The sequence below is a fragment of the Pagrus pagrus genome (genome assembly GCF_965226575.1).
Source record: "Pagrus pagrus genome assembly, chromosome: 15".
Lineage (NCBI taxonomy): Eukaryota > Metazoa > Chordata > Actinopteri > Spariformes > Sparidae > Pagrus > Pagrus pagrus.
This window is the reverse complement of record NC_140199.1, coordinates 22,062,953-22,079,616: the sequence shown is the minus strand read 5'-3', so window position 1 is coordinate 22,079,616 and position 16,664 is coordinate 22,062,953. Positions and strand designations below refer to the sequence as shown.

The 16,664-nt window shown below is 38.2% G+C and overlaps 2 protein-coding genes across 6 annotated transcripts in view; both read left to right on the top strand.

Annotated features, from left to right (window-relative positions):
• Positions 1–51: 51 nt before the first annotated feature.
• Positions 52–1,834, top strand: LOC311270238 (uncharacterized protein). Its single transcript, XM_084374986.1, has 3 exons — positions 52–132; positions 235–330; positions 1,075–1,834. Exons 1-3 carry the CDS (start codon positions 67–69, stop codon positions 1,225–1,227), a joined length of 315 nt encoding a protein of 104 aa, XP_084231112.1. The 5' UTR covers positions 52–66; the 3' UTR covers positions 1,228–1,834.
• Positions 1,835–4,385: 2,551 nt separating this feature from the next.
• Positions 4,386–16,664, top strand: part of mlip (muscular LMNA-interacting protein) — a 33,484-nt gene continuing 21,205 nt past the window's right edge. For all 5 annotated transcript variants that reach the window (XM_084375534.1, XM_084375532.1, XM_084375531.1 and 2 more), the window contains exon 1: positions 4,386–4,535. In XM_084375534.1, coding sequence (XP_084231660.1) covers positions 4,506–4,535 — 30 coding nt within the window. In that variant the 5' untranslated portion in view covers positions 4,386–4,505. The remainder of the gene's footprint in view (positions 4,536–16,664) is intronic.

Sequence of the window (16,664 nt, the reverse complement as noted above, 5' to 3'; positions counted from 1 at the left end):
GGACGACAGCTGTGCAGCCAGGACGGAGGAGGAGGAGGAGGAGGCCAGAGAGGCAAACAGCCACTGATGGAGAACGCAGAGGACAGTTTGTCCGGGAAGATTGATGCAGTCGTCTGCAACGGAAACGGCATTGTGGGTGTTTTACTCAAATCACAGCACACACAGAATGACTTGAATCTCACATTTGTTTCACAAAATGCTTCAAAACACTGCTTTTGTCTTTTTGTGTTTCAGTCTGATTTGGGGCATGACTTGAAAAGGACCTTGTCTGAACTAGAGGCAGAGGCCTTGATGAAAAATGATTCATTTCAAGGGAAACACACAATGACAGTAAGCAGAGGCCTCATTATACTTATTCTATTGTTTTTGAATAGAATTTAAGGAGACCTATTAAGTTTGTTTTTTTCCCCTTTCCTTCAGTGTTTATATATTCTTGCGCATGTTAAAGATCTCGAGTTAAAAAAGTCAAAGTCCACACCAACAGAAGCTCTTCTCTCCCACAGAAAACACTGCTCCTGAAACGCCTCGCCAGTAGGCCATTAATTCCGTGACTTCACACTACTGCGTCACTGGGTCACACATTTGCACAATTTATGCCTAGCGGCTAGTTTGGCTCTCAGGATTGATTTAGCTTTGCTGTTGTTAGTGGTGCTGGTTCAGGCATGTGGAGCTGACCAATCAGAGCACACTGGGTATTTGGTAGCGGGGCCTTAAAGAGACAGGAGCTAAAACAACGCGTTTCAGAGCTGCTGAACTGGACAATATGAGAAAACTGATGTGTTTACTGAGCACTAAAGCATACAAACCTGTTCTAGCAGTAACCCAAAAATAAAATGATGATTTTTAAATGACGATGAGGATCATTGAAGTCCACTTCCAAATTCAGTGTTTATTTCTTGTACTTCACATTTTCATTTCTGCATTGTAGTCTTCCCCGAATTCCAAAATCCTGCTGAAAGGCATTCGTTGGGGATTTATATGACCTGATTTATGTGAGATTCAACCCTGCATCACATGATGACTTGCTTATTTTCCTTCCAAATCCTGCTTCCTTCTCTGCCAATCATGTGACAGATCCCACGGATCATCCTCACTCACCCCTCTACCTCAGATGAAGATGTGGAGCCCTTGACACAGAGCCCCAGCAGAGAGCCGCTACGTGACTTTGACATTCCTCACAGACGTGTGCGCTCTGCCTGTTTCGACAGCGCCTTCTACCCACCATGACCTCAGCACAGGGATGCATACATGAAGGACACAGACTGGTATTACCCAGCTCCTCGTTTGAAGCATTTTCAGTGGCGTTGGTGGATTAGCGTAAAACAAACTGTTGGAATGTATTTTTCTCTGTCAGTCAGATTCAACTGCTGCTAATAAATATTTCAAGAGTCATTTACAAGAACAGACAACTTTCACACTTATTTTTTACTACTAATGCACAGTTTTGCCTGTGTGACTACACTGAACAGAGACTGTAAAGCAGGACCAAACTGCTCTCTAAAAGTAGTCAATTTACCACTGAATGCTGCTGGCTACCTCTATTTCATACCACTGTGCTGATGGATGTGCTCCTGAATTGCGTCCCTGCCTGTGATAATGAGAAGCCCTCAAACTTTTTATAGTCTGCACTGAGATAAAATGCCACACGGCTGACTGCAGGACTGAGACACACTGAACTGTGCTTCACATGTTCACACACAAGCTAAATTGAGACTCTGCTTTATGAGAAGACAAAGTGACCAGACATCAGGCTGGGAGAATTTGTAATCTTGCCTCTGAAGCCTAGAATTTGCAAGCTGTAAATGTCAGTACCTGCCTTGTGTTATTTCACAGCTTTTACATTCCCACAGTAACAACAGTTCATCGTTCAATGTTCACTTTCTCAATAAAGTGCAAATATTGCTCAAAGAGGCTTTTCTTTTCTTTGTGCTGTCAGACAGACAAATCCATGCTGATATTTATCATGTCTGTGTGCAGAGGAGGAAAGCAGGAACACGGACGCCTGCAAAGTTACTGCACTTCAGTGAAGGAACCCTGCAAAGACAAACTTCGATCAGTGTCAGAAAGGTGTTGAAAGATGCTTTCCTTGTCTGGATTGCACCATATATTTGTCCTGCGATTGTCTCCACCACTTTGCTACTAGCCACATACAAACTGACACAACTACTTGCTGTATCAGTGATACTGTGCAGTGATGACTGTCTGCTAGGCGATAATAATCTGGGGACACAACTTGTTGGAAAGCACATCCAGCGTGTGAAATTCAATTCAGAGTCAATTACTGGCTGTGTGGTCTCATATTGGGAGGCCGGAGTCCTCGTCTGTCTCAAGAGGTGTTCATGTAAAGTCGGTGTGAGGACCAGACGAGGATGAGCACGGATGTAGGTGACTCGGTAATAAAACTGGTACCGTGGCAACATTGACTGTGCAACCGGACTGCATTCTTGTTATGTGTAAATAATACTTCAGTGTAACATACATGCATGTGCATACATATTGGTAATTCCACATGTATAATATTAACGGATTCGATATACTGTATGTCAATTTGCCTACACTACATGTAATCTTACAATCTAATGAAGTAATATTTAGACATGCACACGTGTCAGTCACGTGAAACGCCCAGCAATCGAAAGGTCGAATCCCTGAATCCCCCAGCTGGATGTTGAAATACCCATGAGCAAGATACTGCTCCTGATGAGCAGTTGGCACCTTGCATTGCAGCCTCTGCCATCAGTGTATGCATGCGAGTGTGAGTGGATGAACGTGACAAGTGCTGTAAAGCGCTTCGTGTGGTCAGTAGACTGGGAAAGCGCTGTAGAAATGCATGTCTGTATGTCTGAGGACAAGAAGAGAGAAGAAAGCATTTTAAAATCACATTTCATAAGCTTGTATTGAATTAGTTTTGTTTCTTTGCCAGGGGATATGTTTTAACATTTAACAAATCCTCACATAATGGTAAACTCGAACCAAACAAATTATGTTCAAGGCTAGATTCACTAATAGAGTCGATTACCTTCACCACAGACTTATCTCTGCAGGTCCTCACACATTGGCTGGCACCAGACTAAATTTAGTGTTTCAGTATCAAAGAATTTCCTCAAGGCTAAAAGCTGATAGTGTGTGTCACATGTTGCAAGCCAAAAAATCAAAGCAACTGTGTTTGAATCGCTGCCTTCTCCACAGATACTGAATAATGATCAGGGAAAACAGGATTATATGACAGTCATAATGGCTTTAAACTATAATTTTAGACTTTAAACATGCACTTCAGGCACTCGTAAGATGCTTTTTAACCTAAGTCATTTTGAATTAATACAAAATCACAATACTCTTGAGAGTAAACAACACCGGAGGAACAGGTGGCAGGTTTGGTGTACGCTTTATTGTGATATTTTTTCTGCGTGTGGCTGCCACAGAGAAAAAAGGGGGAGGGAGACACGGTGGTGGAAACAGACAAGAACAGCTGTGACAGGAATGAAGAATGTAGTGTACTTAAAGGATTAGCATCCACTCCAGAGGTCTGCTTTCACTCACTGATACGGGAACAGAGAAGTCGCTGTAGCAGCAAACAAGTGAGGTGAAATTGTTTCAAGCCGCTTGAAAGCTCATTAGTGGAGACATGCTGAGGTGTGTCTGCCGCGTCCGTCTGCTGGCCTGCAGGGGTTCACATGATCTGTAGGCTGAATTAACATATCATCTTATATTTACAAGTTTATAAGTGCTGTTCTCTGACATTAAAACTATAATCTATGGTGGATAAAATTCAAGATCTCTTCAAATCTGAGCACACACAGAGCACTTTGCTTTGCTCAGCCGCAACTTCAGACAGAAATCCCTTTAATCAGTTTTCTGTTCATTGTGATTTCAACAGTCTCGCCACCCAAGGAGAGCTCTTATCAAACCTGCGCCCAAAAAAGGCTTTCATGAATTTTTGATATTATCATAATAATGTGATTGTCTGCGTCCTCGGGGGAAGAAAATGAGACACAAATTCTTGACTCATGAATTGTTTATCCTCCACAGCAGCACTTATTTTATCAACAGGTTTCTTTTTCACTGTCCAATGAATACAGTCTGTGCTCAGCCAGCCAAGATATTTGTCATACTATCATCCCATTGAGAGGAGAGGAGAACACGTTTAGCCGTCCATGGAGATAAAAGAAGTGAGAATGCATTTAATAAAAAACAAAAGTGTGAGTGAAGTTGTGTTGCTTGAAGCTCACAGTGTGAACATTGTTACTGGTGTCCAGCAGGCTGACTGCTGTCTGCAAGCTATTTGTGGCTATTATGTGTCTATAAAAGGAAATCTGCAGGGCGATACACACACACACACACCAACAGTTATACACTTTGAACTTCATGAGACGGGCTGAAAAGCGTGCACTGTAACTGCTTTGATCAACATTTGAAATCTTGAGAGAGTTTTTTTTTTTTTTTTTTTTTTTTTCAAAGCCCGGACACGAGAAGCACTTCTGGATGGAGAGCTGTTTGAAGCCGGAATGGACACTTTGAATGAGAGTCTGGGGAAGGTAAGAGGTTTTGATACAAGATATCTTTTCTTTTGAAAATGTGTAAAGTTAAAAAAAATAAAGCTCTTCATGTCTGTTAGGATTAAGAATTATCACTGACCTGCCTTCACTTTCCACTGACCTCTGTAGTTAAAATGGTACTTCATCTGAATTCTGTTGTCAGATTCATTTTCTTTTTGTATTAAAACCATAAAGCTAAAATCCTGCTTGAAAGAGAAACCAGGCAAAGACACTATTAACCCTTCTATTGTGCCCTCTAACACCCGCTGCCACCTTCCAGGCTTTCACACATAAACACATAGACACACTATACACTCAGACGCAGATACTCGATACTTATCCTGTTATTTCCTGTCACGCTTGGATGAATAACAGTTACCAAACTGCTTCATGATGCACAGAATTAACTGTAAATGTCAATTTAATGACTTTTTCTATAACTTCTTATCACTGCACTGAAAGGTCATGTAAACACCTTCATGCTGAATTATTCATAAAATGTTCACTTATGTGAAGGATTCTTAAATGTTAAGAGTCTCATAAAAAAATCATAAGCTTTATTTCACCACAGCCATTTCTCTCTCTGAATATGCTGCTGTTCAGAATCACAGGCATTGATTGAAATATGTTGATTTTCTCGCTGCTTTTGTTTTCGTGTACGAGACTTGGAATCATAACATTTGTTTATAGTCTGTAGAGAAAACTGAATGTGCTCAGTAGCAGCTGGCAGTGGGCTATATTTGCACACCCTATCTCCTCTGAAGGGAGGGAGGGGCTGCACTGTGTTTGTCTGTAATTAAACTCTTTACTCTGTGACACACCCAGACTGTTTATGCTTGTGCTGTGGCACAACGTGAACTACTCAAATATACATTCTAACATCTGTTTAGCACAGCGGGTTCAGATCTACAGCAGTAATTGTGTTATTATTCAAAACATCATTAGTGAACTTTTGGAAGGTAAAATGTTGCTTATGTTCTGTATTGCTGCGTCTAAAGACATAAACCCACAAGATAGCAGTGGTGGAATGTAACTAAGTATTTACTGGTAACGCTAAAATGCTTTATAAACCATTTATTAAGCAATTGTTAAGATTTATAAACATCAGTTACGCTTTATAATGGCCATCCAAATAATGTTTATAGATGAACTACACAGTATTAGTAGTAACAGTTTGCTAAATAGGTTAGCCTACTTTATAAAGCATTAATTATTTGTTAACAGTAAAATAACTTAAGTTTAATTGACTATAAATTTACCATTTATTGATGATGATTGTTTTAAAGTGTGACCCATTTACTCATTCAGTGCATGTTGTAGGCAAATATTACTTTACTATATTTTCTTTTCTTTAATTATTTGATTAATGTTGATTAATGATAGCTTTATGCAGGGGTGGAAGTAACTAATTACATCTACTCAAATTACTGTAATTAAGCCATGAGTGTGTATAAGTGTACTTTTATGAGTGAGTCTGTAATTTTACTTGTACTCAAGTTTGTTTTACAGCATGTAAGCTACTTTTTTACTTTTAAAATCATAATTGAGTACAGTTTGAATTTAATATTCAAACATTTCATCTGCACTTTAGTAGCCAAAAAGGCTTCTGGATCAAAACCATGACATGCAGACAACAAACAAAACTCTGCAGCTGAGTTGAGTAAAAGTTAAAGTATCTGATATCAAATGCACTTAAGTTTCAAAAGTAATGTTCTGGCAATAAATGTATTTAAGTACTAAACTACAAGTAAAATTATATGTATATATATTTACATGTATATAGCTCTGATACAGTGTGCAATCTGCAAAGTAACTAGTTATCAAATAAATGTAGTGTAGTGTAATATAAAGTAGCAGAAAAAGGAAATACTCAAGTACAATACCTCAAAATGGTACTAAAGAACAGTGCTTGAGTAAATGTACATTACATTACATTCCATCACTGCTAATAAATTACTTTTAATTCTGGTAGTTGAAGTAGATACTGATACTATTACCCAAGTAAGAGTGTAAATTCAGGACAAACACAGTTTACTACCTTTCTTAAGAACTACATCTGAATATGTTCTCCACCACTGCAGGATATGGAGCTGTTTGATCATTTAAGGACTGAATACTAATGGAAATAAAACAAGGAATAATGTCCCGTGCATTCATTCAGTAGTCCATAAAGTATATTTGTCACTTTGTGGTCAGTCAGTGTTTATGAGTGTCCCTTTAAAGAGCCCCACGGAGGGTGGTCTTCTTCAGGAAATGATTTAGTACTGCTTGTTTTCAGTCTCTGGGACAGGTCCGACATGCCACAAGAAATAACTGAGTGAGAGCACGCACACGGTGAGGCGACAAGTAGCCCAGTGAACCAGTGGTGGCTGGAAATGTGATCTATGAGGACGGCATGACCTCGGCAGCACTCGTTGCAATTAAACATTCAAGAGGGCTGTGGTGGGCAAGTAGGAAACGCTCGCTTTAACCTTTCACAGTGTAAACTTACTCTGCTATGACTACAGAGGACAGGAAAACAGGGAGGTTGCATAAGAACATAAATACATAAACAAGTTTATAAGATGGCACATGATTATTTTTGTCGAGGCATTTGTTCTGTTTGTTTATTTATATCTGGTTACAGATAAGCTGCTATCTTTAATTTAAATATCTTGGCTCCCAAAGCAAAAGTGAACCTCCTCAGGCTCAGGGAGTGGGTGTCATGTCATGAAGCACATGGGTGGCATGTGTTTAAAGAAAGTGGTAGAGGGAGTACTCAGGCTCAGTCCTAAAAAAAAATCTGGAGCCTCACAGCAAAACAGTGTTACAGCATTTCAAAACAAGTGAAGTAGACTGAAAAGAATAGCTCAGTACTGCTTGTCCAGTGTAATCCAAGTCTCCAGAAGCCCCAAGATCCCAAATTGATTTGAAAAGAGGTTATTTACACCCCAAAATCTTCACTGGATCAGCTAATCTAAAAGCGTTAACATTAGCAGTCGTTCTTTTAAGTGTTTTTTATGTGCTGTGTAGCTCCAGAAATGTGGATGACTGAATTTTCATTTTCATTTTTGGGTGAACTTATCCTTTAATTAAAACCATAATGTAAAAATACTTCTATACAAGTAAAGTTCTTGCATTGAGAATATTCTTTTATGCCCGCCCCACAGCCTACAACAGCCAATGATTGATTGTATAGATGAGTGACCCACTCTCTCTTCTTTTCCCTCTCTCCTGAGTCTCTTACATGCCAGCCTCTGGATGATTGATTCATCATGTAGCCAATGAGATTTCAAATCACCAATATATAGTTTATATCAGCTTTTACAGACAACTAAATAAACTGAAGAAAATTATGCAAGTTTATGCAGTTTTATGCATTTTGCTCTTTAAATTGGTTGTTTTTCCACCTAAGCACTTGTTTTTGACAATTCTTTATGCATAAAGTCAGTGAAAATAAGGGAATAAAGAACTATATTGAATTTATGCCCCTGTTACATCCAGGCAGGGACAATTGAAGGTCACACAATGGCCAGGCATCTGAACATTACCTAAGTAAACTAAAAAGTGTTCATATTTTTGTCTAATTTGAACTTTGACCATGTGCAGTAAGACTATAAGATGTGGATGCATTGTGTTTTCCAGCCGATAGGGGCAGTTACAGGTCATCTGCAGGCTTATTTTTCCATTAAAAAAATTGGTTCCAAAGAAAGAAATATTTCAGTGTGTTCAAACTCCTGTAGATTAATGCCAGATGGACTTACAGAGCTTTTGACAGCTTGCAAAACAAAGAAAAGAAATCAGTTTATAACCTTCCAAACGAGCCCCAAACCATGCCTGTAGTCCAAAAGGTTCAACAACTGTGTTGGATTTACCAGACTTAGAAAGTATTTTGGGATAATTTTACATTAATTTGCAGGAATGTTATCAGGTTAAAGCAACATAAATAATTTACATCTAAGCAGGTGTATAATGTATTAACTATTTTACCTAAGTTACTGTTGAGTAGTTGAATCTATATCTACTTTATATTTATCATAAATATGAATCTGTAAAATAACCAGTAGCCTGAATATAGCTATGAAATAAAATGCAGTGGCTTTTAGTGGATTAATTTATAACGCTAGATTTAAATGTCTTTCGTTCCACCAGTGATAAAGAGACTATATGTGGTGGCATTCATTGACTGCATATCTACCTGTGTCTGTCTTCCACTTCTTTGGAATATCTAATGAACCAGAAAAGTCACATGAGTAGGTCTAAAACCCCTGATGGGCACCGGAATGAAACCACATATCTGCTCTAAGTAAATGTGATATTTTGAGCAGAGACGACATTATGATCCTGGTGGAAAGGTAACATATGGAGCTCCCACAGATAAGACACTGACATTTAAGGCAAACAGGAGAAGGCTTCTCCTTTTATCTATCGCCTCATTTAAATTTAGATTCTCTTATTTGTAATTTTCATTCTGTTTCTCTAGTACATGTTGAGGTGTTTCTTTGCTATTAACTATTTCGGCTCGCTTGACCATTCAGGAGAGATGATGAAGAATCAGAGACACCGATGACTTACGTTGAAGTAGTTTATAAAACATGATCCCAAATGAATTCAGATTATATCCACAGCTCAGAAAGCACCCCTCCCATACATGGTTATCTGTTTAACAACAAATAAGTGGAAGGTTACTGCAAAGCTTCTCACCTCTGACCAAGTGAGGAATAGAAAGAAAACGTGTAGAAGACAGTTATTCTGCTACCATAGATAGATCGAAGGCCATCCTATGAGTTTACACAAACAACAGCCTTGGTTTGTCAGAGATCTGTTTTGTGCCGTAGATTTTTCTCCCACATGAATGACTTCCCAACGGACTCTTATGTTCATACTGATTACGCTTTGAACAGACTAGCACGACTCAGGGCATACTCTATTATTTATTCTGTGGGTCAGCCCTTTATCCTGAAAAGACAGATATGTGATGAGACATTGATCTCTGTCCAGAATATATATAAATATGTGCACATTGCATCACATATAAAACAGTGTGGCTTTATTTGATACAGTAGTCTTTGATGTGGACCTGCGACCCAGCAACTCATAGAATAGAATAGATGTGCCTTTTTCTTTTGCTATCCAGCAGATAAGACCTTATTCACATTATGTAAGATTGTATAACACATTCATGAATCATTTTCTGTCAACTCTGAGGCTGCTTCAGTAACACTTTACAATAAGGGACACAAATTAATTACTGGGGAACAAATTCCAAATGAATTAGGTACTAACTGCAAGTTAACGATTAGTCACTACCGAATAATCAGTTAATTAAGTAACAAGTACGTAAAGAATCACGAACCAGGGGAAAAACGGATACTTGTTCTCCTGAGTTTACTTGAAGGGACACAAAAAGGGTAAGTAATCATAAAATAATAATGAAGTAATAAGGGGATACTTAGTAACTACTCAGTAAGTTATGTTTAAGTAGTTAGTAATGAATGAGTAGTTGGTAGTTTTGTGCCGTCCAGCGGCTGGTTCAGAATAATCATGAAGCACTCGTAAAACAAGTTGTCAGTATGATTGTTTCACAGATACTGATGAACTAATCATTACCTAATGATTAATTAATAAAGGATCTCCAGGTCTGTTCTTTAGTAAGTCATTATTATCTACTATATAGTCCTCCAATTGGAGGTTTTAGGGAAGCACAATAATTCAATTTTATCATCATTCTTGATTTGTTACTCACTCATTTCTTGATTAACCAATCATTAACTAATCAGTAGCTACTCTATAAATTGGATTAAGAGCTAGTCATGAAGCAATGGTTGAGTAGCGGTTAAGTCCTCATTTGTTCCCTAGTAACTTCACAGAATGTTGTGTCCCTTATTTATATGTGCAATGTCACCACCACCTTATCCATACCCCTTTATCTTCTAGTGGAGTCAAGTCACTCTTGAAGACCAGCATGAGATTATCTTGCATGATTCACAAAGTTAGAAACGATAACATACTGCTGTGAAAACTTAATATCAAACACTGATTTTAAATAATCCCAGCAGGATTCACAACTTGTTATTCAAATCATGAACACATTTTTACATTTTAAATGAAGCTCTGAGAAATCTTACTGAGCATTTTGTTTTTAGAGCTGCTGTTAATCTTTTTCCCTCATGTGACCTGCCACCCTTTATCATCAGATCCACTTTGGCTGGTTGATTTTGTGACTACAGTGAAATTGGGAGATGAAAGGTGAAACAGAACCTAATATGCTAATGCTCTGACTGTGTCGACATCAATGCGCATAGGATGTGTGATCCATTTTTAATGGAGTCTCAAGTATCTGCTACAATAACCTCTGTTGATTAGTGAGGGAAACTTCACTGCCCTTACCCTCCAGTTTGTATCTTGCAGATGACCTTACATCCCTGTGGAGAGATGAAGCATGGTTAGTAGGCAGTGCAAGTACTTTGGATGAGTGTGTGGGAGTAAATAGGAAATGTTTTCACTATGAAATGCTGTTGAACTCACACTGCGATTGAAAACTGCAACCGTAACAAATCAAAACCCTTGCAGTGCATTTACAATATATAGAATTGCTCAACTCACTCTTCAGAGTATTATTAGTATATTACCGAGATGCAATCTTTTTGCAATTTATGTGAGCTCATAACTGGAATCATATATCAGTTTGCCAGGAAATGGACTAGATTATAATCACAGAGATATGTTGCTGCATTTCATACATGAGATGAGGATTTTACCCACCGCTTGTTGCATGTCCCCATGGCCCCGGTAAAAATCCACCTATTTCCAATGGTGTGAGCTGTGGTGTGCTATACAGCTATAAAGACTCAATAAAGATGACAGCTGGATGGATGACTAGCTCACCTCTGCAGACTGTAAAGAGGTTTCAACGTATGGACCTGCTATGATGTCAATGCCGCAGTGGTTTGACACAAGCTGTTTGGCAAGTCCTAATCTTCTATAGCACGTTTCATGGGGAGCTGTTTGGACTGTATAAAAGCAAAAGCAAAAGTAGGAGCTAAGTATGGTCATCGATCTGGCTGTCAAGAGTTGCTGCACGTGACCCAGAAAGATCTATTTAAACTTTAAAGCGCCTAGCAATCCCTCTACGTCACATGCCAGTTGAGCTTTGAATGCAAAGTATTGATCTCTTGAAAAGTTCTGCAATTACATTTTTCATCTGAGTGATGCAGACACAGTTGTGAAATTTTGGTTGCTGCTGTCCTCTTGTACCTGTTGTAATGGTCCTTTATTATGCTACGACAAAACAAAAAGGCTTGACCGATCATGATTGACAGTAATATTGCGAGAATGTGGCCCGTTGACTCACATTTTAGTCACCACGGGTAAATTTGACAGTTTTAGTTACAGTGCACGACTTCAGCAGCACAAGTAACAGTCATGTGAGGTGCCTATATGTGAACATGAGCTGATTTAATTGCAGCTCATTACTCCTCCCTGAGTGTCGAGGCTTTGAACTGCAGGGTGCTAAATTGCCTAATCTGTGTGTGCGTGTGTGACGATGGGTCGTTAGTCGCTGGACAGATACAAAACACCGCGAGGCAGAGAGAAATAAGATGTGAGAAGTTCAGCTGTAAGAAGAAGACATGTTGCGAGTGGTTGAAACACTGATTTCATGGAGAGCTCAACGTAATGACTTTCTAATGAGGTAGAGGTCCTGTTATATATATGTACATCTACTGTATGTAAGAAGGGTTTGTCTTCATAGGGAAATAACTGGGAGGTCAGTCAACAATCTAGAGATCAACAGCATGTACAATTTGTTCCCCTTGTCTTTATTTTACAGGTTTCAATAGGAGTGCCATCAAAGCCTTCTATTTTTACATTCATGCCAGTGGTGCGGAAATTACCCATTGAAACCATTATTACTGAGGAGGAGCGATCTGGAGCTCTAACAGGAAGACCACATAAGGTACAGCAGGAGCAGCAGCAGTACACATCCCGGAGATTAAAAAGTGATATTATCGCCAACTGGTGTTCATTATCTGTGATCTTGTGATTGTTTTTATTACAACGCATTAACAAAATGCATGATGACTTAAAACGTGCTGTTTATTCAGCTAATTGACTTTTATTTGTAGTGCCACCTGGTTTCTGATCAGCATTTCAAATGAGTGCACTCAAAGTCTGTGTGACTCCTCACTGATAAAAATGTCCTCTAGCTGATCACAGAGCTGGATGTAATCAGTTTTTTGGCCTGCAGCCTCCTGTTAAAATGTGTTGAAGACTACCAGGTTAAATGAACCCAGACAGCTCCATTTATTCGCTACAAAACTACATTAATCGCCTTAATTAAACATATGAGCCTTGATTTATAATACTTTTCCCCACACCTCCTCAAAACTTTATTAGAAATAGCGTTTTTTAAACACTTCCAACAGTCTGAAACTGGAAGGTGGGTGAAGTTTTGTAGTCCACAAAACATATTTGCTTCAGCCGCTAAACAAATGTAAATATGGGTTGTAATAAGCTGCTTTAATTTTCAGCCTCTAAGGTCATCAGGCGTAATCCAAGTGTCCGGAATCCCCCGGATTCACAAATTAATTCGAATTGACACCCTTTTTAAAGTCAGTATCTTCACTATAGCTGCAAAGCTAAAAATGATATTGCATAACCAGTCTAAATGAGGTGCAATAGCGCATCGACTGTGTTTATCCTTTCCTGTTTAAAACAAGTCCTCAGCTATAGTTGTTCAGCAGAATGGTTCAACGCTGTTTTGCTGTGAAGCTCCAGAAAAGTCCTGTGGACTACGAAACTTCACCTGACTTTCCACTGGCATGGGAATGAATCATGACTGAATTTTCATTTTCATTTTCAACATATCCTTAAAATAAGGGTTATGGACAAAATGATGAGCATGAATGTCCTTCTTTTTAAAACTCTTTTTCAAATGAGTTCTTTGTCAGGAATCATGTCAGTTGATTAAAGATTAAGGGACACACTGTTGCTTCTGGAGAAGAGTAAATCTCACTCTTATCTCCTGCATTTGAGCTATCATATTCATGAATTACGTCACAGGCAGAGGAAGAGCGATGAGTATGACTCATCTTCAGGGTGGAAAATATGCAAAAAAGATTCACAAGCCTAATTTATTGTACATCTGAAAACTTGAAGCTGCCAAAACAAAATGAGGACTCTTATTGTTTTATGTTCTGCCTTGTAGGGTTTCCACAAAGGTTTCAATATTGTAGAGGGTATGAACATCATTGATTGATATGAGGTTACATCATCCAATTATTTCATGTATTCCAGGCATCTGACACACACAGCACCCATCACTACATCATGTTTCAAGAAGTGTGTGTATATCAACATTACTCGACAATCTCAGGGTCTGCATCAGATGTTATATATAAAGTTATATATATATACACGTGAGCCCATTAGCTCATCACTTAAAAGTGGTAGACAAAAAAAACTTCATGTATGTACATCTAAATATATATTCACACACACACATATATACACATTTATACATACATACATGTATATGTTTGTACATGATGTTTTTTGTCTACCACTTTTTAGTGATGAGCTAATCTTTGAACCAGATTTACTTATTTTAACTATGAGGTGTCACTGACTAAACATGACAACATAGAAGAAAAAGTTAATCTTAGATCATCTGATGCAGACCCTATATATATATATATATATATATATATATATATATATATATATATATAGGAACTACTTTAATGCACAAACCCACAAATGTTCCACCTGGGGGCTGGACCCCAGTGGTGTCGGCTTAATGTGCTATTGGGGTGCTGACTGCTTCTGCTGCCTGGCATCAGCTCTCTGGCTCCCTGTGTTAAACTTCAAAGGTCCTCTCACTGGAGGGATGCACCATTAGTTTTAGTTCAACTTCCCCCACTGCTGTTACCTACAGCAGTGGCAGCCCTTCATGTTATTAACCATGAACATGAATTCTCAGCAGGAAACCTTTGAACAATCCCGTGTTTTATCATACCTAGAGAGTATTGTCTTTAATTCATGCACAGTATGGGACTGCATGTCATGTGTTTGAATCCACCCTCACTATGCACGGCTTTGTGCTCATTTATTTCGTCCTTCATATGAACTCCATTTCCACTTCGTTAGTTGTTTGTCTTTCTATAACTCTGTCTCTATCTTTCTCTCATATTGTTGTTTTGACAGCTTTTTCTGTCTTTTTTTTTCTCCGACACAGCAGTGCCATCAATCTCAAAAGCCAAATTTGTTTGTTGTGACACACTTTGCTGCCTGCAGTGGGGAGGGAGGTACATACATTTTTTCAGAACTCAATAATAAAACTCTACTACTACTATAATATATTTTTTAATTGTTGCATTAACAAGTACAAGAATGTTAGAATTGAATCAGCTTTATTTAGCTATTGATATTTATTTAATAAAAAAGTATATTTAATGATATGATTATATGTTTGATATGATTGTAATAAATGGTACATTTGTAGTTAAATAAACGTTACTTAATAGTTATTTCACTATTAACAAACAATAAAATGCTTGATGAACCATTTATTAAGCAATTGTTAATGTTAATAAACATCAGTTGCAACTTTATAATAGCCAAACAAATAATGTTTATGGATGAACTACACAGTGTTTATTAATGTTTTACATACAGTATAATGTACTGTATGAAATATAAAAAACATAAAATGGAAATACTCAAGTCAAGTGAAAGTACCTCAAAAGTAGTTTGTACACAGCATAGTTGAGTAATATTAATGCAATTACTATTCATCACTGATAACTTGGACTAAAGTTTGTCAGCACATGTGAAAAAAAAAAAAAAAATTGTACAAATCCAGTGTCTCTAAAATGTTGTTGCTACACTGATGAACCAAAATTTCAAGGAAAAGTTTCTTGCTGAGAGTTAGATGAGAAGATTAATACAACTTTCCTTCTGATAGATAATTATGACTATGCCAGTTATCTTAGCTTAGCATAAAGCCTGGAAACAGCTAAGCTGGCCCCGTCCAAAGCTCACAAAATCGTTCTAGCAACACCTTAAATTAATATTAATACCTTCATTAATATATTGTATCTTAATGTGTATCAGCGAGGGCTAGCCTTCGGCCAATATAAAGCACAATTCTCATAGGACTAGTGTTACCAGAGGACCTCATTAATTTAGAAATTAACGTCTGTGTTTTATATGGCACATTCACACTGGATAAGCATAATCTGTATTCCACTCGGATTTACTGGCATTATCCCGCTGATATGATGACAAAGCGCTGCATAACATCAGTGTTTCAAAAGCTCAGTGCCTGTTCTTCAGCAGCCACATTAATAAAACATTTTAAACAGAAAATATGACCTCAAATCACTGACACGTCGATTCACATGGGATCTATTTTATCACAGGATATGATTGGTAATTTGCAGTGGAATTTCTACTGTATAAACTGTGGGCATGGCTGATCCACACAGGATTAAAATCTCAGATGATCTTCACAATTATTACAAACAACTAGAGGTCCCCAGATAGTAGTCCTGTGTGAATAGGGGTTAAGCGAAGCGAATTCGCCTTACATGTGAAAGTATTGTTAATCTTATCTAAATTTCAGCTAGAAAGCAAAAACATTGTATTGTAAATGTTAAACACAATTTTTACAGCTCACTATTTGTCTTTAAACCGTCTTACACAGCATTCAGAACATCCTTTGCCTTATATGAAAACGCATTAAGTGTCTTCACCTGTGAAAACTTTCTGTTAGTCTGTGTTGGTTTGAACTGAGTATGTCGATAAGTCTGCAAATTATTATAAATGTAACACATGTAATGTTTGCTCAGGGTTCCGCAAAAAGAGCAGCCTGATGTTCGGTCAGTGCATCCAGAGCCAGGTGAGAACGCATTTATTCGGGAGCCTCACAAGGCCTTATCTCAACTCTTGCAGTTGGACCACAGTAACCTGTTTCTCCTCTGATACACTGACATGGAGCGAAGAGGTGGCATGGGGTCAAACCTTTTTGCTCTCTCACTCTGTTCATTATTCTGCGCACACACACTCACATGTCGCCTGGTATTCTGTTAAATGTTTACCAGCAGAGCAAAAATCTGTTGACAGTAATCCAGAATGAAGTTAACAGAG